The 26,664-nt window shown below is 45.7% G+C and overlaps 1 protein-coding gene across 1 annotated transcript in view; it reads right to left on the bottom strand.

Annotated features, from left to right (window-relative positions):
- CFAP92 (cilia and flagella associated protein 92 (putative)) overlaps positions 1-25,257 on the bottom strand; it is a 172,239-nt gene extending 146,982 nt beyond the window's left edge. Inside the window, 8 exon segments of the mRNA XM_081246471.1 lie at positions 2,526-2,666; positions 5,393-5,514; positions 14,103-14,178; positions 15,082-15,213; positions 18,607-18,811; positions 19,478-19,668; positions 24,205-24,500; positions 25,071-25,257. Coding sequence (XP_081102597.1) covers positions 2,526-2,666; positions 5,393-5,514; positions 14,103-14,178; positions 15,082-15,213; positions 18,607-18,811; positions 19,478-19,668; positions 24,205-24,421 — 1,084 coding nt within the window. The 5' untranslated portion in view covers positions 24,422-24,500; positions 25,071-25,257.
- Positions 25,258-26,664: the final 1,407 nt, after the last annotated feature.

Genomic DNA, 26,664 nt, shown 5'->3' with positions numbered 1-26,664 from the left:
AACCTCAGCACTACTGACACTTGAGGACTGATAATTATTCGTCATGAGGACCATTCTGTGCATCATGGGACATTCAGCAGCGTCCCACTCCCACTTGTGACACCCAAAGATGCCTCACAGAGTGCCAAGTGTCCCCAGGGGCATAAGTGCCCAAGGTGAGAACCACTGTCCCACGTAAGGAACAAGGCAAGGGCAAGGTTTCTGCACCTACAGCTGCCAGACTTGAACATGATAGGTCCAGGGATGTCAAGTGATTGTCCAAGGACTCTTGGCCAATAAGCAGCAGAACCAGTGTCGAAACCAGTCCTGCGTGGCTAAAAGTGTGGCCCCTCCTCTATGCAGTAAACATAAGAGTTCACTCCAAACACAGAAACTTTCTAGGCACTTACTGGCCAACAATATTTACCACTAAGGTATGCAAAGTCTGCGGCCTAATCTTAAATTGAAGATGGGACTTCCCTGGCGGTGCAGTGGTTGAGAATCCGCCTGCCAATGCAGGAGACATGGGTTCGAGCCCTGGTCCAGGAAGATCCCACATGCCACAGAGCAACGAAGCCCGTGCATCACAACTACTGAGCCTGCGCTCTAGAGCCCACGAGCCACAACTACTGAACCCACGTGCTGCAACTACTGAAGCCCACACGCCTAGATCCCATGCTGTGCAACAAGAGAAGCCACTGCAATGAGAGGCCCGCACACCGCAACGAAGAGTAGCCCCTGCTCACCACTAGAGAAAGCCCGCACGCAGCAACGGAGGCCCAACGCAGCCAAAAATAAATACAATAAAATAATTTATTTAAAAAAAATTAAATTGAAGGTGACTAAAAATAATCATTCTAGTTTTGGAATAATCTTATGCTATTCTATTTTATGGCAAAAAGAAACCTACAATGGGCCTGCTGAGCCACAACCACTTGCACTCATGACCACGAGCCGTGGCCTCAGTGCCAGGGAGCAGGGGTCTTTCTGCCCCCCTTGCCGGAGGCCCAGGGCCCTACACGCAGCCCACCCAGATGTCCGGGTGAAGCAGCTGCCACCTCCTCACCAGTAACCTGCCTGAGTTCTGCTGTGTGCAGGGCTCCCCGCTAAGCCGTTTACACACATTATCTCTCGTGATCCTTCCTACAGCCCCCTGGGGTGGGAGTTATTGTCCCCATTTTACAGATGAGGAAACTGAGACTCAGAGAAAGCAGGCGACCTGCTGGTAAAGGGCTGAGCCAGGATTCAAAGTCTGTTTTGTCACTCTTGCAATAACTGTCACTGTACAGGGCCATGGCAGCACAAGTTAAACGGAGGGGAAGCCCAGGCACCTCTTGGCTTCACCTGCTGGAAATGGTCACACCGGGCAGACCAGGACCATTCAGCATCTCCCTCCCCTCACAGCAAAGTAAGGAGCAGGTCAGGCAGGTCCCCTGGGGCCCACCCACCTGGAGCAGCACTGGTTGCTTCTGGGTTCAAGACCAAAGAAGCATGAACCAAAGTCACTGCCCCAGGCGGGGCCATGTGGCCGCTGCGTGAAAGGCCCGGTCCTCCTGGACACGGCTCAGCAGTGGGTAAGAGTCTCTGAAAACTCACTTTGGGTGAAACTAATTTTCAAAAATCCATCTAAACGTGTGGACAAAAAAGTTAATAGTAGTTCCTCAAAACATATAGACATCAACCCAAGCGCTTGTGGAAATAAGGATTTTCCCGGCACCCCCGGCACTGGACTCTGACCCTATGGGGTTTCACTGACCCTCTGCGTCTGCCTAAGTTTCTCCAGATAGGCCAGAAGGGGGCGCTCGTTCACCCTGATGGCCAAAAACCCCACAGTGAAATAAGTTTGAAGTTATTTTCTCTAAAAAGAAAAAGAAGAGGGTTCCCCCCATATTCCCTTTTTAAAACAAAGTCATATAATTTTACCCAAAATATATTCTGAGCCTTCCATTATCTAAACATATGGACATAATAAATACCTACTTATTATTTATCAAACTGAGTTTATAAACTGTGATAGATCTTGCAAAGCAAATGAAGTAAACCCCTGTTCTGCCACTGAGCTGTGTGCCCTCAGGTTTCGCTGCTTGACTTCTCTGAGTTTTGATTCCTCCCTGAAAAAATCATGACAATGATAACCACACCCTATACCACCAGTACCAGTTCACTGGGAAGATCAGAGCTGGTCGTGAGAAGTAAATGACAGGACATAAATACTGGTCGCCTTTCCTCATTTCCTTTACTAGACGTCTTTGTAAAAATCTGCAGGAACGTGTTTATACCAAGTAGCATCTTATGTAACAAACAAAACCATGACGTTTCTTATTCTCACGTTTGCTCGGACTTTGGAATCAGACCTAGGTTCAAACCCAGGCTTCGCTTACTCGCTGCGCCTCCATTTCCCGCTCTGTATAGTGGAGACATGCCCACCTGGCGGGGGTGGCTGAGAGCGTAGGGCAGGGGCTCGGTCACCGCAAGTGTCCTGTTTACCGGCATTCTAGCCACACGGGTCAAGGAGACCAGACGCTGCTGGGAACGGGTGTGGCTACCTGCGAGGAGCGGCATCACCGCCAGCTGCATGGCGAACGTGCCCTGCTTCCCGTGGCCTGTGAGCCTGGAGTCTGTCTCCACGTGAGATGTCTCCCTCCTCCTCTGGTTTTTCCTCCTCGCGCCTGATTCTTTCCGTTTAACTGTGAAATCAGAGGAAGGGAATAAACGTTCAGCGGAGCTCCTGTCCCAGAGGATGTATGTGGCTGCTTCTCGAAGCAGGGATGCGGAAGGCTCTGGGGGCTCCCTGGAGGCAGAGTCTGTGCTCCTGCTCTATCCCAGCAACTGGGAGACGCATCCCAACGCGGACAGCACTCGTTGGGTACACACAGCAGGAAATTATGGGGTCCTGATCCCCCACTCGCCACTACCCAGAGCCAGCTGTGACGACACCAGCGCCACACAATACCCAAGTTCTCCTCCCCGTCGGCTTATAACCTCAGTGCAGCGCTGAGGGTTGGGCTTTGAAGCTGAACCACCAAAGTTCTAGAATCAGCTCTCCCCCTCTTGCAGGGAAAGCGCCTTAACCATTCTGAGCCTCGACAACCCCGTCTGTCGAAAGGGGGCAGCACCTGCCTCCTAAGGGAATCGAGAAGAGTCAGTGGGTAAAGGCACATAAGATGCTCAGCTCAGCACCCAGCTTAGATCAAGAAGAAAAAGGAGATGATAAGACACATAAGTGTGGGTAACTAAAACCATGAGCTATAGGTTCTGTGACAGAGAGACCAATGGAACAGACCATTGCGGGCAAGCCCAGAAATAGAGCCACACACATAGGGAGACTTAAAAGAGGCCAGAGGTGGCATTTCAAATCAGTGGGAAAAGATGGACCAGTCGATCAATGATACTGACTATCCATCTGGCGGCAAATGCAATTATAGGGCACCTCATGCCGTATGCAAAATGAGTTGCAGACTGAAGGTGGAAAACAGAAACTTCAAAATCATTAGAAGAATACTTGGGAGACTAGACTGCCATCTGTTTGAGGAAGGGTCTCTTAAGTGTTACCCAAAGTACAAACTGGACGGGAAGCGGTGAATACCCGGGATACACAACAAGACACCCTACGTGAATGGAAAGGGTAAGATACAGACCCCAGCCTGTGATGTTTACAGTGTGTGAAACTATGCAGAGTTATTCAAAAGACCTTTAAAAAAAAGGCTTGGGGATCAACAAGAAAACAAATTTAAACACAACAGAACGACATAAGTGAAGAAATGGGAATAGGCAAATGACCTAAGTGCTGACCAGATAAGCATTCTAGATACTCTCAATCCCAATAATCAGGAACTGGGCCCCTGACTATGCAAGGGTGATGTGGAGAAGCGGGAAATCTCGGGGCTGCTGTCAGGAGGGCAAAGAAGTACAACCGGGACCCTAAACCGGCAGCATACCCTGAGCGGTCACAGCGCATTTCCTACGCCCGTGACCCCGCCGGGCACGCACCCTACACCCTCCGACGCGTGCGCTAGAGCCCTGCGCAAGGACGGCTGCTGTCACGGCACTGGGAACAGCAGGAAACTGGTGACTATTCAAACATCCCTCAGCGGGGTCTGTAGGGATGAAGGGGGCACTACCCGACAGGGCACTTTACAGGAGGTAGAAGGGGCTGGACTGAGATGTACTGACCCCAATAAATCTCAGAAATAAAGTCGAGAGAAATAGGAAGCTGCTGCTAAATACGCATGCGTGAAGACATTTCTGTAACTCACGAAACCAAAAATCACTACAATGTTGTGTGAACGTGTGAGAAAGAGGGGGGCGGGGGGGTTACACCGATTTCTAGGCGAGGGTGGCTGTACACTTCTCAAAAGCATGGGAAGCCAAGAGCGTGTAAATTGTATCTGTAGCCTCTTATTTCTTTAAAAAAAACAGAAAAGAAAGAAAGAAAGAAAAGAAAAAAGGAACAAGAAAGAAATAAAGGAAATATGGCAAAATATTAATACCTAAATTGTGGGTACATTGTACATTTTTCTGTGTACTTTTCTCTACTTCAAAAAAAAAGCATGGCTTGAAAACCTCATTAAAATGCTTAAAGGACATTAAAAAGCACTGAGGCTGTTTAACCTGGAAAGAGAAAACTCGGAAGGAGTTGCAAGGTGTTCCTAGTCTTTTAGGACCTGAAAAACAGGACTGACATAACTCTCCTACATCTCCCACGGCCAGTGAGGAGCCTGACTCCAGAAGCTTCAGGGTTGGACTAGAACCGGGAAAAGCAGATTGACTGAAGGTTAAGGAAATGATTTGCAGCAGTTACAGCTCAACGAATGGGAAACAGGAAGCAAGTGCCCCGGCTCTAGAATTTTCCACCTCATACTGGAAACACAACCGCTTGCTGAAACACTGCTGAGGAGATCCAGGCCAAGAACAAGGAGGTAAATTCAGGGACCTGAGGGTCCTTGCTGGGAGTCGGACACTCAGATCACATGCTTTCAGGAGTGCCATTTCCCTCATTCCACCGTAAGAAGCAAATGGCTTCTCATCTTCCAAAGAGAGCCTCTCCACCCTGGCACATCCCACATACCCACCCTACACAGCATCTATCACATAGAAGTGTATTTATTTATCTGGAAGTCTCCGGTCAATATTAGAGATTTTCATGTTTCCCATACACACAACACCATGGACCAGGAGCACAGAAATACTGGTGCAGTGGGAAAGGATGGGATGGGATGGGATGGGATGGATGGACGGATGGACGGACAGATGGATGAGGTGAGATGGACCGGGTAAGTCAAAATTGCATGTAGTAGTTTTCACTTTGGAATAATATTTGAATCTTATTGAAGTATCCTGAATTTGAAATATTTCATAATTCTTTTCCAGGTCTAGTTATACTATAAATTTCCAAAGTCCCATCCTAACTTACTTTGAAATTTTTGCTTTTCCAACAAGTTTGTTAAGCTGTTAAATGACGGCCTCTCAATTAACTTCTCCATCTCTGTCGTGGTTGCCCCTCCCAAAGAAATACCTGGTCTTGAAGTACCACATCTAGAAAATTCACAAAGAGAAAAATAAATGAAAGTGAGAAAAATCAGGGACCAGATCTAAGAATCTATTTATTGGACTGCATGTAAGCAGATTTTTAAAAATTCCTCTGACCCAGTGCTTCTCAAATTTCAACATGCATATGAATCACTGAATAAAATGCACATTGTGTTTCAGCAAGCCTGGGGTGGCCCTGAGATGCCCATTTCTAACAAGCTTGCAGTCATGCTGAGGCTGCCAGTCTGCAGACAAACTTGCATTATCATTATTGATGGAAAAATAATATATTTTATAAAAAGCAACTGAAACTCTAAAATATTCAGGAATTCTTTTACAGGAATTATCCACAAAAACTACAGGAACAAAAAAATCAACCCTACTAAAAGTCATAAAGGAGGGCTTCCCTGGTGGCTCAGTGGTTGAGAGTCCGCCTGCCGATGCAGGGGACATGGGTTCGTGCCCCAGCCCGGGAAGATCCCACATGCCGCGGAGCGGCTGGGCCTGTGAGCCATGGCCACTGAGCCTGCGCGTCCGGAGCCTGTGCTCCTCAACAGGAGAAGCCACAACAGTGAGAGGCCCGCGTACCACAAAAAAAAAAAAGTCATAAAGGAGGAGCTGAACTAGGTGAAAAGATACACCATGATCATGGATGGGAGAACTTCGAAATGTAAAAATGTCAATTCACTACCCTGAGAAAACCATAATTCAAAAAGAGTCATGTACCAGTCCCTCCGATCAGGAAACTTGCACAAGCCTCTTAGATAGCCTGATCCACCACAGGGCTGACAGCAGAAGCAAGAAGAACTACAATCCTGCAGACTGTGAAACAAAAACCACATTCACAGAAAGACAGACAAGATGAAAAGGCAGAGGGCTATGTACCACATGAAGGAACAAGATAAAACCCCCAAAAAACAACTAAATGAAGTGTGGAGATAGGCAACCTTTCAGAAAAAGAATTCAGAATCATGATACTGAAGATGATCCAGGACATCAGAAAAAGAATGGAGGCAAAGATCGAGAAGATGCGAGAAATGTTTAACAAAGACCTAGAAGCATTAAAGAACAAACAGAGATGAACATACAATAACTGAAATGAAAACTACACTTGAAGGACTCAATAGCAGAATAACTGAGGCAGAAGAACGGAGAAGTGACCTGGAAGACAGAATGGTGGAATTCACTGCTGCAAAACAGAATAAACAAAAAAGAATGAAAAGAAATGGAGACAGCCTAGGAAACCTCTGGGACAACATTAAACGCAACAACATTCGCATTATAAGGGTCCCAGAAGGAGGAGAGAGAGAGAAAGGACCAGAGAAAATATTTGAAGAGATTATAGTCAAAAACTTCCCTAACATGGGAAAGGAAATAGTCACCCAAGTACAGGAAGCACAGAGGGTCCCATACAGGATAAACCCAAGGAGAAACATGCTGAGACACAGAGTAATCAAACTGGCAAAAATTAAAGACAAAGAAAAATTACTGAAAGAAGAAAGGGAAAAACAACAAATAACATACAAGGGAACTCCCACAAGGTTAACAACTGATTTCTCAGCAGAAACTCTACAAGCCAGAAGGGAGTGGCATGATATACTTAAAGTGATGAAAGGGAAGAACCGACAACCAAGATTACTCTACCCGGCAAGGATCTCATTCAGATTCGAGGGAGAAATCAAAAGCTTTACAGACAAGCAAAAACTCAGAGAAGTCAGCACCACCAAACCAGCTCTACAACAAATGCTAAAGGAACTTCTCTAAGTAGGAAACACAAGAGAAGAAAAGTACCTACAAAAACAAACCCAAAACAATTAAGAAAATGGTCATAGGAACATACATATCGATAATTACCTTAAACCTGAATGGATTAAATGCTCCAACCAAAAGAAACAGGCTTGCTGACTGGATACAAAAACAAGAGCCATATATATGCTGTCTACAAGAGACTCACTTCAGACCTAGGGACACATACAGACTGAAAGTGAGGGGATGGAAAAAGATATTCCATGCAAATGGACATCAAAAGAAAGTATACTCATATCAGATAAAATAGACTTTAAAATAAAGAATGTTACAAGAGAAAAGGAAGGATACTACATAATGATCAAGGAATCAATCCAAGAAGAAGATATAACAGTTATAAACATATATGCACTCAACATAGGAGCACCTCAATACATAAGGCAACTGCTAACAGCTATAAAAGAGGAAATCGACACTTACACAATAATAGTGGGGGACTTTAACATCTCACTTACACCACTGGACAGACCATCCAAAATGAAAATAAATAAGGAAACAAGCTTTAAATGTCACAATAGACCAGACAGAATTAATTGATATTTATAGGACGTTCCATCCAGAAACAGCAGGTTACACTTTCTTCTCAAGTGCGCATGGAACATTCTCCAGGATAGATCACATCTTGGGTCACAAATCCAGCCTCAGGAAATTTAAGAAAACTGAAATCATATCAAGCATCTTTCCTGACCACAACGCTATGAGATTAGAAATGAGTTACAGGGAAAAGTACGTAAAAAACACAAACACGTGGAGGCTAAACAATACGTTACTAAGTAACCAAGAGATCACTGAGGAAATCAAAGATGAAATAAAAAAATACCTAGAGACAAGTGACAATGAAAACACGACGATCCAAAACCTATGGGATGCAGCAAAAGCAGTTCCAAGAGGGAAGTTTATATCTATACAACTCTACCTCAAGAAACAAGAAAAATCTCAAATAAACAATCTAACCTTATACCTAAAGAACCTAGAGAAAGAAGAACAAACAAAACCCAAAATTAGCAGAAGGAAAGAAATCATAAAGATCAGAGCAGAAATAAATGAAATAGACACAAAGAAAACAATTGCAAAGATCAATAAAACTAAAAGCTGGTTCTTTGAGAAGATAAACAAAATTGATAAACCATTAGCCAGACTCATCAAGAGGGAGAGGACTCAAATCATTACAATTAGAAATGAAAAAGAAGTTACAACAGACACCGCAGAAATACAAAGCATCCTAAGAGACTACTACAAGCAACTCTATGCCAATAAAATGGACAACCTGGAAGAAATGGACAAATTCTTAGAAAGGGATAACCTTCCAAGACTGAACCAGGAAGAAATAGGAAATATGAACAGACCAATCACAAGTAATGAAACTGAAACTGTGATTAAAAATCTTCCAACATGGGCTTCCCTGGTGGCACAGTGGTTGAGATTCTGCCTGCTAATGCAGGGGACACGGGTTCAAGCCTTGGTTTGGGAGGGTCCCACATGCTGTGGAGCAACTAGGCCCCTGAGCCACAACTACTGAGCCTGCTCATCTGCAGCCTGTGCTCCACAACAAGAGAGGCCGTGATAGTGAGAGGCCCGTGCTCCGCGATGAAGAGTGGCCCCCAGAGTGGCCCCCGCTTGCCACAACTAGAAAAAGCCCTCGCACAGAAACGAAGACCCAACACAGCAAAAATTAATTAATTAATTAATAAACTCCTACCCCCAACATCTTAAAAAAAAATCTTCCAACAACACATTAAAAGGATCATACACCATGATCAAGTGGGATTTATCCCAGGGATGCAAGGATTCTTTAATATATGCAAATCAATCAATGTGATACACCATATTAACAAATTGAAGAATAAAAACCAAATGATCATCTCAATAGATGCAGAAAAACTTTTGACAAAATTCAACACCCATTTATGATAAAAAAAACTCTCCAGAAAGTGGGCATAGAAGGAACCTACATCAACATAATAAAGGCCGTATATGACAAACCCACAGCAAACATCATTCTCAATGGTGAAAAACTGAAAGCATTTCCTCTAAGATCAGGAAAAAGACAAGGATGTCCACTCTCACCACTATTATTCAACATAGTTTTGGAAGTCCTAGCCACGGCAATCAGAGAAGAAAAAGAAATAAAAGGAATACAAATTGGAAAAGAAAAACTGTCACTGTTTGCAGATGACATGATACTATACATAGAGAATCCTAAAAATGCCACCAGAAGACTACTAGAGCTAATCAATGAATTTGGTAAAGTTGTAGGATACAAAATTAATGCACAGAAATCTCTTGCATTCCTATACACTAATGATGAAAAATCTGAAATAGAAATTATGGAAACAGTCCCATTTACCATTTCAACTAAAAGAATAAAATACCTAGGAATAAACCTACCTAGGGAGACAAAAGACCTGTATGCAGAAAAGTATAAGACACTGATGAAAGAAATTAAAGATGATACCAACAGATGGAGAGATATACCATGTTCTTGGATTGGAAGAATCACTATTGTGAAAATGACTATACTACCCAAAGCAATCTACAGATTCAATGCAATCCCTATCAAATTACCAATGGCATTTTTATGGAACTAGAACAAATCATCTTAAAATTTGTATGGAGACACAAAAGACCCCGAAGAGCCAAAGCAGTCTTGAGGGAAAAAAACGGAGCTGCAGGAATCAGACTCCCTGACTTCAGACTATATTACAAAGCAACAGTAATCAAGACAATATGGTACTGGCACAAAAACAGAAACATAGATCAATGGAACAAGATAGAAAGCCCAGAGAAAAACCCACGCCACCTATAGTCAACTAATCTATGACAAAGGAGGCAAGGATATGCAATGGAGAAAAGACAGTCTCTTCAATAAGTGGTGCTGGGAAAACTGGACAGCTACATGTAAAAGAATGAAATTAGAACACTCCCTAACACCAAACACAAAAATAAACTGACAATGGATTCGAGACCTAAATGTAAGACCAGACATTATAAAACTCTTAGAGGAAAACATAGGAAGAACACTCTTTGACATAAATCGCAGCAAGATCTTTTTTGATCCACCTCCTAGAGTAATGGAAATAAAAACAAAAATAAACAAATGGGACCTAATGAAACTTCAAAGCTTTTGCACAGCAAAGGAAACTACAAACAAAACGAAAAGACAACCCTCAGAATGGGAAAAAATATTTGCAAACAAATCAATGGACAAAGGATTAATCTCCAAAATATATAAACAGCTCATTCAGCTCAATATTAAAGAAACAAACAACCCAATCCAGAAATGGGCAGAAGACCTAAACAGACATTTCTCCAAAGGAGACATACAGATGGCCGAGAAGCACATGAAAAGCTGCTCAACATCACTAATTATTAGAGAAATGCAAATCAAAACTACAATGAGGTATCAACTCACACCAGTTAGAATGGGCATCATCAGAAAATGTACAAACAACAAATGCTGGAGAGGGTGTGGAGAAAAGGGAACCCTCTTGCACTGTTGGTGGGAATGTAAATTGATACAGCCACTATGGAGACCAGTATGGAGGTTTCTTAAAAAACTAAAAATAGAATTACCATATGATCCAGCAATCCCACTACTGGGCAGATACCCATAGAAAACCATAATTGAAAAAGACCCATGCACCCCAGTGTTCACTGCAGCACTGTTTACAACAGCCAGGTCATGGAAGCAACCTAAATGCCCATTGACAGATGAATGGATAAAGAAGATGTGGTACATATATACAATGGAATATTACTCAGCCATAAAAAGGAACGAAATTGAGTCATTTGTTGAGATGTGGATGGATCTAAAGACTGTCATACAGAATGAACTAAGTCTGAAAGCGAAAAACAAATATCGTATGTTAACGCACATATGTGGAACCTAGAAAAATGGTACAGATGAACCGGTTTGCAGGGCAGAAGTTGAGACACAGATGTAGAGAACAAACGTATGGACACTAAGGGCGGGAAACCGCGGTGGGGTGGGGATGGTGGTGTGCTGAATTGGGCGATTGGGATTGACATGTATACACTGATGTGTATAAAATTAATGACTAATAAGAACCTGCAGTATAAAAAAACAAACAAACAAAAAAAGCAACTAATACTAAACTTTCTTTGGGTTATTTGTATGGAAATATGTTAATATAAATGTTTCAGACATAACATGAAATTTCTAAAAATCTTATATGTTCTGGTATAATGTTATAAGTCATAATTCTAGTTATTACTTTAAAGTGTATATCTCAGAAATAACTAAATTTCCTTGTCAATTGCATTATTATGAACTTTCATCAAATCTTTAACCGTGGTCATTTTTAAGTCTTTTGTCATTTACAGACAGTTCTGGGTGTACTCTGATGCTTTTGCAAAAATGTTCCTATAAAGAGGTTTCATCTTCAAGGAATTCATGGAAAAGACTCTGACAAGTACAGGTTTCTGGTAACTGACTATACTGCTGAACTGAACGAATAAGCATTTTCAGAACTCTAATGGAAAACTGATGAATTCATCAAAGTGCTAACAAAAGATCAAGATAAAAAAATTAATTATATGGGACTGAGTGAACTGATGATGATTATAATTTTTGTGACTTTCTGTTTGATAAAAAAAATCCCCCCAAAAAAATAAAAAAGACACATGCACCCCAATGTTCACTGCAGCACTATGTACAATAGCCAGGTCATGGAAGCAACCTAAATGCCCACAGACAGACGAATGGATAAAGAAGATGTGGGACATACATACAATGGAATATTACTCAACCATAAAAAGGAACGAAATTGGGTCATTTTTTGAGACGTGGATGGATCTAGAGATTGTCATACAGAGTGAAGTAAGTCAGAAAGAGAAAAACAAATATCGTATATTAACGCGTATATGTGGAACCTAGAAAAATGGTACAGATGAACCGGTTTGCAGGGCAGAAATTGAGACACAGATGTAGAGAACAAACGTATGGACACCAATGGAGGAAAGCGGCGGGGGGTGGGGGGTGGTGTGATGAACTGGACGATTGGGATTGACATGTATACACTGATGTGTATAAAGCTGATGACTAATAAGAACCTGCTTAATAAAAAAATAAAATAGGGCTTCCCTGGTGGCGCAGTGGTTGAGAGTCCACCTGCCGATGCAGGGGACACGGGTTCGTGTCCCGATCCGGGAGGATCCCACATGCCGCGGAGCGGCTGGGCCCATGAGCCATGGCCGCTAAGCCTGTGCGTCCAGAGCCTGTGCTCCACAACGGGAGAGGCCACAACAGTAAGAGGCCCACGTACTGCAAAATAAATAAATTAATTAATTAAATAAAATAAAATGCAAAAATTTTAAAATATCTGTTGTTGATGATAATAATACTGTTGGATTATCATCACTGTCCACACAGACATAAAAAAAAACAAAAACACAAAAAGAGTCACGTACCACAATGTTCACCACAGCACTATTTACAATAGCCAGGACATGGAAGCAACCTAGGTGTCCATCGACAGATGAATGAATGAAGAGGATGTGGCACACATATACAATGGAATATTACTCAGCCATAAAAAGAAACGAAATTGAGTTATTTGTAATGAGGTGGATGGACCTGGAGTCTGTCATACAGAGTGAAGCGAGTCGGAAAGAGAAAAACAAATACCGTATGCTAACACATATATATGGAATCTAAAAAAAAATGTTTATGAAGAACCCAGGGGCAGGACGGGAATAAAGACACAGACCTACTAGAGAATGGACTTGAGGACACGGGGAGGGGGAAGGGTAAGCTGTGACAAAGCAAGAGAGTGGCATGGACATATATACACTACCAAACGTAAAATAGATAGCTAGTGGGAAGCAGCCACATTGCACAGGGAGATCAGCTCAGTGCTTTGTGACCACCTAGAGGGGTGGGATAGGGAGGGTGGGAGGCAGGGAGACGCAAGAGGGAAGAGATATGGGGATACATGTATATGTATAGCTGATTCACTTTGTTATAAAGCAGAAACTAACACACCATTGTAAAGCAATTATATTCCAATAAAGATGTTAAATATATATATATATATATATATATATATATTCTTGGGGGGAAAAAAGTCCATTCTCCCCAAATTAATCTGTAAACTCCTGCAAAAAAAATTTTAATCGACACTTTAAAACATGTTCTGAGTCACGTTGCTGTACAGAAGAAATTAACACAACATTGTAAATCAACTATAATTCAATAAAATTTTCGAAAAAAATGACATGTTCTCTGGTTCTTCCCATCCTATCCCGTCAAGCCACCAGCTGGGCCTGCATTCTCCCTGACTCCCCACGGCATCTGAGAAGCCTCCTTCGCTGGACCCTCATTAGGCTACAGGAGGCTCCAAGAGCAACCGCACTCTCAACAGGAAAGGCTGTGGACTCAGTCATCTGAAGGTGTGGGCTGGGATCCTGGCGTTACCAACACTCTCAAGATGACCAAGAATTCTACTTTTATAACTTTGTAAAAATCACGTAACCTCTCAGTCACTTTATGGAGAACATGGAGATGGTAATACCACCCCACAGAGTGATAATGCTGATGATTAAATGCGATACAGTAACGCACACAAAAGCATGGTGCCCGATGCACAACACACACTCAAAGGCACAGCATGCCTCTCTCTCCGTTCCGTTCATCTCAGCTGGACTGCGTGAGATCGAACATAACTGAAGTTACCAAAAATCGACATGACGCTGGGTGAGAATCTGTGGGGCAAGTACAAGAGGGGGTTCCACTCCCACACCGCAAAATAACACAGGGCCATCCTTACTGTACTGTGTCAAGATCTTCCATCCTGAGCAGCTCTTCATCGTCCTCGGTGGTCTTGGGAAGAGTTGCCTTTTCTGCTGGGTGTAAAGCCAGTAATATTAGCCAGCGTCGCGAAACTTCCTGTTCTATACGATTTCACTAAGGCACATGCAATGCCAGCCCCATGGGGAACAGTCCTCAAGCATTCAGTAAAAAGGTCTGTCAATAATACGTGAGTAATGAATGAATACACAGAATAACTATGGTTACTTTGGACAAATGGAGGCAAGAGAAGGCCTCTAGGTCCTTATCTAACCCCCCAGAGAACAAAAAAGAAGAAAAGTCTATCATCTGTTCAACTGTCCACTTCAGCACCGTAGAGAATACTGAACACCCCCCCCCAAGATTCCTAAGTTCCCACCAACAGGGAATAGTTAAGCACATTACAGTGCCGCCAGCAGAGGAAATATTACAAAGTCACCACAGATGAAGTTTACGGAAAGTTCTGAAGGAAACAGGACAGTGCATGTGATGGAGTAATCTCAGAACAGAAGATTATGTGTCCAGAATAACTTCATCCATGTAAAAAAAAAATCTTAGCACAAAAACAAAAGAGTTGCCATAATATGAAAACGAAACTATCACGTTCGTTCCTGGTCACAGCACGATAGACGGTTTTATAACATGTTACGGAAAAACCCGAGCGAACTTTTTGGCCAACCCAGCATATTCACTGAATATTCTAAAAAACAAACAAAAAAAGATGTACCTAACTTCTACGGCTAGGAAAGGGTTGTTTTTGTTTTTGTTTTTGTTTTGGTAAGTCACAAAAATGAAAGAGCAAGAATCCACGATGAAAGAGTCGCACAGGGAGAGCCGCGCCCGCTTCGGAGGGTGAAGAGGCGCAGTGCAGCCACGGCACACGCGGGGCGGACTCCAGTGCACATGCGCCACTCCAGCTACGCCAACCAACCACCTTCCCTGCCGGGGTCTCCACTCACCATGTCCAGACCTTAAGCATTTTCTTGCTTTTTCTGGCTTCCCTGGTGTGTGGTCCTGACGCAGCTTCTCTTTGACGTGAATGCCCTGTTCAGATGATCTTCTCTGACTTAAAACCAAATGTTTCACCTCCTCTAGAATGCAGGAGAAGAAAGCAACATGGACTCAATCAGAAATACACACTGATAGCCACGCTGTGACAATCACTCTCCTGGTGCTGGACGAATAAGGGAGGCAAGGCCGCTGCCCTCCTGGAGCTGCTGCCTGGGGAGCTGCTTCAAAACACCAGGAAATGCAAACCTCAACTGGCAATGGCTTCTCCCAAACTAGGTCACTAAGCACTCGGTATCTGTTGTTGCATTTGATGTTCACGCTGCACTCTAAGAAAGGCATCACCACCTTCCCATTTTATTGACGATTAAGTCACTCTCCTGTGGTCAGAGAGCTGATCCTTTACCAAAGTGAGGACAATCCCCAGCAAGGGTGACACCCCTCCGTGTCTTCCACGTCCATCAGTGTGGGGCTTTGCACGCACACAGCAGCAGCCAACAAAGAGAATGACAAATGCCGTATGATATCACTCGTATGTGGAATCTAAAATATGACACAAATGAACCTGTCTATGAAACAGAAACAGACTCACAGACACAGAGAACAGACTGGTGGTTGCCAAGGGGCAGACGGTTGGGGGAGGGAAGGATTGAGAGTTTAGGGTTAACAGATGTAAACTATTATATATAGAATGGATAGCAACAAGGCCCTACTGTAGAGCACAGGGAACTACAGTCAATATCCTATGATAAACCATAATGGAAAAGAATATTTTTAAAATGAAAAATGTATACACAAATAACTGAATCACTTTAGTGTACAGCAGTGAACATTATAAATCAACTATACTTCAATTAAAAAAATATTGATTAAAGAAAGCTCCTCCAGGGCTTCCCTGGTGGCGCAGTGGTTGAGAGTCCGCCTGCCGATGCAGGGGACACGGGTTCATGCCCTAGTCCAGGAGGATCCCACATGCCGCGAAGCGGCTGGGCCCATGAGCCACGGCCGCTGAGCCTGCGGGTCTGGAGCCTGTGCTCCGCAACGGGAGAGGCCACAACAGTGAGAAGCCCACATACCGCAAAAAAAAAAAAAAAAAAGCTCCTCCAAAATAATAAAAAAAAGAAGATAACTTCTTAAGTGGAAAAAGGCAGGACTTAAGACAGTATGTACACTGGATCCGTCTTTGTTAAAATTTTGTACCCAGTTGTAAAATGCACAGGAAAATGTTAGCAATGGCTGTCTCTGCTCAGACATCATATGATTTTAATTTTTTCTCCTTTTGGCTAATCTACGTCTAAATTGTTTTGCAAAGTGAATACACACTTATATTTTTAACGGAAAAAAATTAGTTAACTTAAGAGGCAGTGATGCCAGGCGTGGGACAGGGTTCAAGGAGGAGCAGTGACCCCAATGACGCTCACAGCAAAAGGCCCATGGGCCCTCACTGAAGGACCCGTGACACCCGTCCTCCTCCCTTTTCCGGCCAGCTGATTCCATTTACCCTTCCAAACTTGTCTCCATGGCCCCTTCTCCAGGAAGTCCTCCTGGTACACCCACCCTGGCACCTCTGCTCCAGGGTAAGCCCCCTGCCAGGCAGATGTTTACCAGAAGTTTGGGCTCGGCAGCTCTGGGGCAGGCCCTGGAATCTGCATTGAGGCTGCACTCCAAGTGCATCCAATGAAGGTGGTTTAGAGCCCACGCTCTGAGAACACGGGTCTTTCCTTTGGTCCAAGTGAGAAAAGAGAACTTGAATCCCATTTTCTCACCCAGGACTAGTAGTTTAGAGGCAAATCAGTGATTTTCAGCCAGGGGCAATTTTGCACCTGCGGACAATGTCTGAAGAAATTTCTAGTTGTCACAGCTGGGAGGCTAGTCCTGGCGTCTAGTGGGTAGAGGTCAGGGATGCTGCTAACAGTCCTCCAGTGCCCAGGACGGCCCCTGCAACAAGGAACAATCCGACCCAAGATGCCAACACTGCCGAGGGTAAGAAACCCGGGATAGCAATGAAAGATTAAAACTCGGAAGCCCCAAGCCCCCAGGGTCAGGAAGGCTCTTTGAGGAGGGCAGGCTGGAAACCGGAGAAGAAACTTTCCAGTCACGCAAAACTGGGTTCTGATTCTGGCGCTGCCTCTCGCTACAAGCAAGTCCAGGCCTACTTTGCTCATGGAAAGTGGGGAGGGTTGTACTTGTCTGGAAGCCGCGATCAGCAGCCGTAACAGCACCTCATTCCACCCATTCTCTGAAGCACGTCGACTTTACCTTCTAATATCTCTGAAAACTGGGATGTATCTTACAAGAATGCCACTCCATATTTTAAGTGGCAGCATTTTATTATAGTTTTAAAATTCCCTCTACAGGGGCTTCCCTGGTGGCACAGTGGTTGAGAATCTGCCTGCTAATGCAGGGGACACGGGTTCGAGCCCTGGTATGGGAGGATCCCACATGCCGCGGAGTAACTGGGCCCGTGAGCCACAACTACTGAGCCTGCGCGTCTGCAGCCTATGCTCCCCCACAAGAAAGGCCGCGATAGTGAGAGGCCCGTGCACCGCGATGAAGAGTGGCCCCCCCTTGCCACAACTAGAGAAAGCCCTCGCACAGAAACGAAGACCCAACACAGCAAAAATAAATTAATAAACTCCTACCCCCAACATCTTCTAAAAAAAAAATTCCCTCTACACAATGCAATCCCCCTTATTGCAGGGGGAGGGGGCGCACTCCCACCACCCTGCCCTCAGGCATCTGGCCAGATGAAGTAGGTGCCCAAGGTCACCATTAGCTCAGGATGGAGACAGGGTTCAATTCAGCTGCGTGACTTCAACCTAGGCCTCTGTCCTGAGTGGAGTTTGAAAGGAGACTTTCTGGCACTGATACAATCTTTACACGAGGAAGAGTCTGAAGGGCCTAATGGAAACAGGGCTGTGGGACTTCTGAGTTTTCTCTTTCGTTTCTTAATAGCTGCTAATTTTTTTGTTTAGGAAGCACACCAGACTCATCCTGGGACACAGGCCGGTGGTGAGTGCCCGCTTCAGCACTGCCCGGAGTGGTGGCTGACGGGCGGCACACAGACTTGGGGCGCCCTTCCCATCGCCGCACGTGTCCTGGAGGGAGGGGGTGTCACTGCACCGACAGAAACCAGTGTGGACCCCAGGGAAACCAGATGCACCAAACGAGGAGATGCTGGCTGGCTTTTCTGCTGTTACCGGTGAGAAGCCACATGCCTCCGGACACATTTCAAATCAAACATTAATGCCTGACTGGGGCTTTCTTGGTGGCGCAGCGGTTGAGAGTCTGCCTGCCGATGCAGGGGACACGTGTTCATGCCCTGGTCCAGGAAGATCCCACACGCCGTGGAGAGGCTGGGCCCGTGAGCCATGGCCACTGGGCCTGCACGTGCGGAGCCTGTGCTCCGCAACGGGAGAGGCCACAACAGTGAGAGGCCCGCGTACCACAAAAAAAAACATTAATGACTGACTTACCAAAAGATCCTGCATCTTCCAGAAACCCAGAAGGTTTTAATCGATAATGCTTGGCTTTTTTCGAAACCTTGTCCTTGGTGTCCCAGAGCCTCAAGGTGATTTTGTGAAAATTTATTTTCTTTAGTAACTCCTTTGTCATGTTGATGTTAAAACTTTGGGTCCACGACACCCAGACCTTGTCCCCTTCTTGCCATGGCCTGATGGTCTGTGTAAAAGGACAAGAGACTCTCAGTGTTGAAAGCTCAGAGGCCAAGATCTGACCGCTGCCACGATGTGGCAGGCCCTGCCTTCCGCTTGTCTGTCTGTGCATCCCACTCCCTCCTGGCTCCCAACTCACATAGGGAATCAGGAAATGGGTGCCACAGACAGGGGCCTGCACGCCTCTGGGTTGCTCGGAAAAATAAAGTAAAAGCAATTCCCTGCAAAGAGTGTCCCTCCCAGGGACTCCCCATCCTGACCCAGAGCCCTGCCCCAGGCGGGAGTGTGCGTGTGTGTGCAGGTGGCGGGTGTGCACACACACACATACTCACGTGTACACAGAGAAAGAAATAACAAGAGCTGCCAAAACTTTTGAAACACCAAAGAAATTATTAGGTAAAAATACCTTCATAGAAAATCATAGAGCTGCTATCAATATTATTAGGTCTGTGCAGATTCCCATTCAGTAGGCCTAGAGTGGCGACAAAGATCCTACATTTCTAGCAAGTTCCAGGGGAAGTGAGCATCCTTTGTGGCTCTTGCTATTTCTTGTGGGTATCAGACTATATGCAAGGCCACACACACACACACACACACACACACACACACACACACACACACACACACACTCTCTCTCTCTCTCTCTCTCTCTCTCTCTCTCTCTCTCTCTCACCTTTATTCCTGAATCCAGGAACACTTTGGCCAAGGCTGGAAACACCACCACATCGACCTTTTTAGGCTCCCCATCATCAGGCAGGAGGAAGTATTCTATGTGGTAGTAATGGCGAACCTTTGCAATAGGTTTGTCCATTTGAGGCTGTCTCCTGTATTTTTCAACCAAACTTGAACATTTTCCTTTGTGACCTAGAAGACACAGATGTAATGAGACTTGCTCTAACCTCACGTGGGAAAGCAGACCCGTCTCCACGATTCCCCGGAACCAAGAAGAGCCCAAGGCTGGAGGAGGTGCCGTGTGCAGACTCCCCACTGCCGCCCACTTGGAGTTAAGATGAATGTCCGGTCCTCCCAGCCACCAGAGGAGCAGCCCCAGGGCTGGAAGCCAGTGTGTGGAATTATAGCGCGTGACTCTGAGGTGAGCATCTCCTTAAATTTTTTTTACTGTAGGCACTTACCTGCCTGCCCCTAATCTCGACAGTAAGAGGAAGGTTTAAAAAAACCCAAAAAACCCCATCAATACAGGGTAGGATAAATTAGACACATACGATGGAATACTATATAGGTGTTTAAAACAAATGACAACAAAGTAAAACCAGGTCTGCTCATATCCTGTAAGATATCTAAGAGGTGCCATCAAATTTTTAAAGAGCAAGTTGTAGAACAGGATACATAGGAACTCATTTCTCTTAAGTAAACAACTTACATAAACATTCATAAATAAATTCATAACTATTTATGTATTGAATGAAAAAACATTGAAGCTAGAATTTTATATCCAGCCAAAGATAGATCCTTCGAAGGTACTGGCATCACAAAAATACTCTCAGGCAAGGTCTCATAAGTTGAGCTGCACAGCAATCTATTTTGTAAACGCCTTTGGAATAAGTGCCAAACTAAGAAAAACAAATCTAGGAGATGCTGCAAGAGATGTGAGGATTAAAGGTAATCAAATAAGCACCAGTTTTCTTTTGGGTGGTATTTGCAGATGTCTTTTCCCAGACTCTTTTGCTTGATATCAACCGACCAAAGATAAAAAGCACCATTATGGATAGAGGAGGTCACACACAATGACCAAAAATTCAATTCGCCTGGAAGATAGGTCAATTCTAAAACATGGTATACACCCAACCAAATAGCCTCCAAAATATCTGAAGCAACCATCAACAGAACTAAAAGGAAAAGTTGAAATTAATCATCATGGGGAGATATTTCAGGCAGAACAACAAAAAAAGACATATCAAAAAACGGAGTACTGGGCTTCCCTGGTGGCGCAGTGGTTGAGAGTCCGCCTGCCGATGCAGGGGACACGGGTTCGTGCCCCGGTCTGGGAAGATCCCACATGCCGCAGAGCGGCTAGGCCCATGAGCCATGGCCGCTGAGCCTGTGCGTCCGGAGCCTGCGCTCCGCAAGGGGAGAGGCCACAACAGTGAGAGGCCCGCATAACGCAAAAAAAAAAAAAAAAAAAAAAAAAAAAAAAAAAACGGAGTACTTCTTGATATATCTAGGAATACACCTACCTAAGGAGGCAAAAGACCTGTACTCCAAAAACTATAAGACACTGATGAAAGAAATCAAAGACGTCACAAACAGATGGAAAGATATACCACATGTTCTTGGATTGGAAGAGTCAATATTGTTAAAATGACCATAATATCTAAGGCAATCCACAGATTCAACACAATCCCTATCAAACTGTCAATGGCATTTTTCACAGAACTAGAACAAAAAATTTTTTAATTTGTATGGAAACACAAAAGACCCTGAAATCTTGAGAAAGAATGGAGCTGGAGGAATCATGCTCCCTGACTTCAGACTATACAACAAAGCTACAGTGATCAAAACAGTATGGTACTGGCACAAAAACAGACACAGAGATTAACGGAACAGGATAGAAAGCCCAGAAACAAACCCATGCATTTATGGTCAATTAATCTATGACAAAGGAGGCAAGAATATACATTGGAGATAAGACAGTCTCTTCAATAAGTGGTAAGTGGTGCTGGAAAAACTGGACAGCTACGTGTAAAAGAATGAACTTAGAACATTCTCTAACACAAAAACAAACTCAAAGTTGATTAAAGAGCTACACGTAAGACAGGATACTATAAAACTCCTAGAGGAAAACAGAGGCAGAACACTCTTTGACATAAATCGCAGCAATATTTTTTTGGATCCGTCTTCTAGAGTGATGGAAATAAAAACAAAAATAAACAAATGGGACCTAATTCAGCTTAAAAGCCTTTACACAGCAAATGAAACCATAAACAAAATGAAAAGAAAACCTAAGGTCTGGGAGCAAATATTTGCAAATGATGATACCAACAAGGGATTAATTTCCAAAATTTACAAACAACTCATGCAGCTCAATATCAAAAAAACAAACAACGCAATGAAAAAATGGGCAGAAGACATAAGTAGACATTTCTCCAAGAAGACATATAGTTGGCCAGCAAGCACAGGAAAAGATGCTCAATGTCACTCATTATTCGAGAAATGAAAAATTGAAACTACAATGAGGCATCACCTCACACCAGTCAGAATGGCCATCATTAAAAATCCACAAACAGGGGCTTCCCTGGTGGCGCAGTGGTTGAGAGTCCGCCTGCCGATGCAGGGGACGTGGGTTCGTGCCTCGGACCGGGAAGATCCCACATGCCGTGGAGCGGCTGGGCCTGTGAGCCATGGCCACTGAGCCTGCGTGTCCAGAGGCTGTGCTCCCGCAACGGGAGAGGCCACAACAGTAAGAGGCCCGTGTACCGCAAAAAAAAAAAAAAAAAAAAAAATCCACAAACAGGGGCTTCCCTGGTGGTGCAGTGGTTGAGAGTCCGCCTGCCGATGCAGGGGACATGGGTTCGTGCCCCAGTCCAGGAAGATCCCACATGTCATGGAGAGGCTGGGCCCGTGAGCCATGGCCACTTAGCCTGTGTGTCCGGAGCCTGTGCTCCACAACGGGAGAGGCCACAACAGTGAGAGGCCCACGTACCGCAAAAAAAAAAAAGAAAAAAAGAAAATCCACAAACAGGGCTTCCCTGGTGGCACAGTGGTTGAGAGTCCACCTGCCGATGCAGGGGACACAGGTTCGTGCCCCAGTCCGGGAAGATCCCACATGCCACGGAGCGGCTGGGCCCGTGAGCCATGGCCACTGAGCCTGCGTGTCCAGAGCCTGTGCTCCACAATGGGAGAGGCCACAATAGTGAGAGGTCCGCATACAGCAAAAAAAAAAAAAAAAAAAAAATCCACCAACAGTAAATGCTGGAGAAGGTGTGGAGAAAAGGGAACCCTCCTACACTGTTGGTGGGAATGTAAATTGGTGCAGCCACTGTGGAGAACAGTATGGAGGTTCATTAAAAAACTAAAAATAGAGTTACCATATGATCCTGCAATCCCATTCCTGGGCATAGATCTGGAGAAAACTCTAATTCAAAAAGATACATGCACCTCAGTGTTCATAGCAGCACTGTAGACAATAGCCAAGACATGGAAGCAACCTAAATGTCCATTGACAGAAGAATGGATAAAGAAGATGTGGTATATATATACAATGGAATATTACTCAGCCATGAAAAGAATGAAATAATGTCATTTGCAGAAACATGGATGGACCTAGAGATGATCACATTAAGTGAAATAACTCAGACAAAGACAAATATTATATGATATCACTTAGATGCAGAACCTAAAAAAATGAAACAAATGAACTTATTTACAAAACAGAATTAGACTCACAGACATAGAAAACAAACTTATGGTTACCAAAAGGGATAGTAGGGGAGGGGAGATAAATTAGGAGGTTGGAATTAACATATACACACCACTATATATAAAATTGATAAACAACAAAGACCTACTGTATAGCACAGGGAACTATACTCCATATCTTGTAATAACCTACAATGGAAAAAAATCTGAAAAAGAACATATATGACTGAATCACTTTGCTGTACACTTGAAACTAAGACAACATTGTAAATTAACTATATTTCATTTAAAAAGCTGATATTAAAAAAAAGATAGTCTACCTTAAAAAAAGTGGAGCACTTTTCTCTGCCCTTAATCTTGGGGTTCAACCATGTGCCTTGCTTTGGCCAATAAAATGTCTGCAGGTGGGAGGTGTCCAAAGACCTGAAGAGTGCTGGGGTGACTGGGCTTGCCCTCTTTTGTGCCCTGCCTTTCCAAGACAGGAATGCGTCTGGGTTGCCCACACATCCGAGAGGAGGATGAGAGAGACGGAAGCAAGGCAGAGCTACTGCAGGAAGCCCAGCCTAGATCAGCTGGCCCGCTCACCCAGGCATTTCTGTTTGAAGCCAATGAAACGGGGAGTTGTTTGCATTTGTTACACAGCGTTTTTTGGCAGTAGCTGATTACCTCTGCACTCAGAGGTTGTGATCCAATAATCTGAGAGTCTGTATTTAAACAAGGAATTCGATGATGCACAACCAGCTTATGGGGGAAAAAAATGCCTTCACCTCTCCGTCATTTCTTTATCTGCAAAAAGCAGAAATAACATCACCTGCTTCTTGGGGTTTTGAGAGGACTGAGTCTGTGAAGCCCATACAACTGTTCCTTGCCTGGACCACAGTGGGCCCTAAAGTGGCAGTTTCTTTCCTGACCTCTGCTCCTGTCACTGGCCACCCTACTTAGGGAGCCAGCAGAGGGAGCACAGGTGCCCTACACTTCTGGGAGAGGGTCCCTGGTCCACTCCCTCTCTGCTGTCACACTTACCCGCAGTCACTGGGAAGGCCAGAGAGATGATGAACTTGCAGGGGACGATGTGGGGCACGTCCGAGTCGAAGGTGCTGGAAGGCGCTTCTGAGGACTCGCCGCTGCACTGGTGGCCGGTGGCCGACTCCTGGGCCCAGGCCCTAACCTTCAGGTTCTCCTCCACTTCACACTCGCTCCCGGACTGGTCAAAGCTGCCCATGGAGGACACGGCCCCCATGCGTGCCTGGTCCTCATCCTCCCACCCACAGGCGCGCGGCCACATGCTGCAGGGCGGCCCACGCGGCCGGCACTCCCGGCTGCAAGGAAATAAAGGCACTGCCGTCACCACCATTGCTACCAGGAGGGAAGGCCTGCCTGCCCCCTCCTCCCCCCGTGCCTCGCCCTGTTCCGGGCTGACCAGCCAAGGCCTCAGACACTGCCTGGCACACAGCGGGCACTCAACAAAGATTAGATGAACCTCAGAGAATGATGCCGTCAGTAATCGTGATAATCAGCAAAGCCAGCGTCTCCAAATTGAGTCCCGTCCTCCCGGCCCCAGCTGTTCCTCCTTTCACGATCAGAGTTAATCATTCAGCACGTCTGGAATGCCGGCTCCAGGTGAGTGCAATTCCCCAAGAACCACAAGGGAGGGGGTGGGGGTGAGGGCCTCGGGTTAGCTGTGCCAAAGCACAATATGACCTTGGTTTGGGGACAGCACGCGCAAGAGCCTGGTGAGGCCAAGGAGGGCGAGGACCCCGAGGCAAGACCCGACCGAGCACTGAGTACTGGGCTCAGAGCACAAGCGCCCTCCATGGACGCCGCACGCCAGCAAACGCTAAGAAGGGGCTGCGCAGCTGGAGCGGGGGCCGGGGCGGATGGGGGGGTACCTGCGGCACCTATGAGCGGACGCGCTGGGAAGCCGCGTGGGCTCAGACGACGGCGTCGGTCAGCTCGCACAGCAGCGGCACAGCCTCCTCACCGAGGAGGCTCAGAGGACCTGGTCTGTCCATCCGGGTAGGGAAGTCCGCAGGAGCCGCCTCGCCGCTATATTTGGCTGTGGTTGCTAGGAGACGCGCGTGGCCACAGCCCCGGGGCGGGGCTCCTCTCCTGGGGGCGGGGCTTCCCACCTCAGCCGCGGGGCTTCCCGCCTCAGCCGCTGGTCCCAGGCCAGGTGCCCAGACAAGGTCCGGCAGAGAGGTGTATACAAATGCAGAACCAGCTGCCTTCATGCCTTCAGTTATTCGCTTATCCACTCAGTCTTTTTTTTTTTTTTTTTTTTAGATGTGGACCTTTTTTTTTCTTTTTTTTGCGGTACGCGGGCCTCTCACTGTTGTGGCCTCTCCCGTCGCGGAGCACAGGCTCCGGACGCGCAGGCTCAGCGGCCATGGCTCACGGGCCCAGCCGCTCCGCGGCATGTGGGACCCTCCCGGACCGGGGCACGAACCCATGTCCCCTGCATCAGCAGGCGGACTCTCAACCACTGCGCCACCAGGAAAGCCCATGGATGTGGACCATTTTTTAAGTCTTTATTGAGTGTTTTACAATACTGCTTTTTATGTTTTGGTTTTGTGGGTTTTTTGTGGGTTTTTTGGCCGTGAGGCATGTGCCATCTTAGCTCCCCGACCAGGGATCGAACCCGCACCCCCTGCATTGGAAGGCGAAGTCTTAACCACTGGACCGCCAGGGAAGCCCCCATTCAGTCTTTAAGGAATTCCTGCTCTGAACGTGAGCACCTATTATGCGCCTGAGCCTTACCTGCAGTACAGGGGAGAGGCATTGCCAGCTCCCCACTACAGCTCCACCAGCGGCCCCCTCCTGTTCTTTGATGAAGGCAAAGGAAGCACTGGGCTCTGCAAACTCAGATGACCCGACCCCACCCCACCCCCCATCCCTCTCTGGCATAGACTCTCTGCTTCTGTCACTGACGTCCTTCAAATATCATGAGAATTCTTTGTAGTCATCGTGAGCCCCAAAGTCAGCGATGAGGAAAACGAGGCTTAGAGAGGTGAAGCGATTTGCCTGAGGTCACACAGGTATATATATGGCAGCACTGGATCGAAAGCCAGACTATCTGACGGGCACCCTGCCCCCCACCCCTAGGGGTCTAAGAGACCCCTAGCTGCTGCTCCCGATGTAGAAAACCACAGACCACCAAAGGGGCTGCAGCGGAGGGACACATCGCAGAAGCGACTGCCCAGAGGGGTTGGGGCAGGCTTCACAGAAGAGGTGACAAAAGCCAAACTGTGGGGTCTGCCAAGCGAGGAAAGCAAGAGAAGGCATTCCAGGCAGAGGACACAGCATATGCAAAGGCCAAGCGGAGTGAAAACACGTGGCAAGTTCAGGGAAGGGATGATGAGGCTGGAGTGGCGCGCGGGGTCCCCGGTACCAAGCCCCTGGGCAGTAGTTTGTTCAAGCGAATGGGCGCGGAATCTCCACACACACTTCTCTGTTGCAGAAACTGAGGCTCTGACCTGAGACACA

The sequence above is a fragment of the Mesoplodon bidens genome (assembly GCF_964165515.1).
Source record: "Mesoplodon bidens genome assembly, chromosome: 10".
NCBI lineage: Eukaryota > Metazoa > Chordata > Mammalia > Artiodactyla > Ziphiidae > Mesoplodon > Mesoplodon bidens.
The sequence above is the reverse complement of the archived record's forward strand: the minus strand, read 5'-3'. Positions and strand labels throughout refer to the sequence as shown.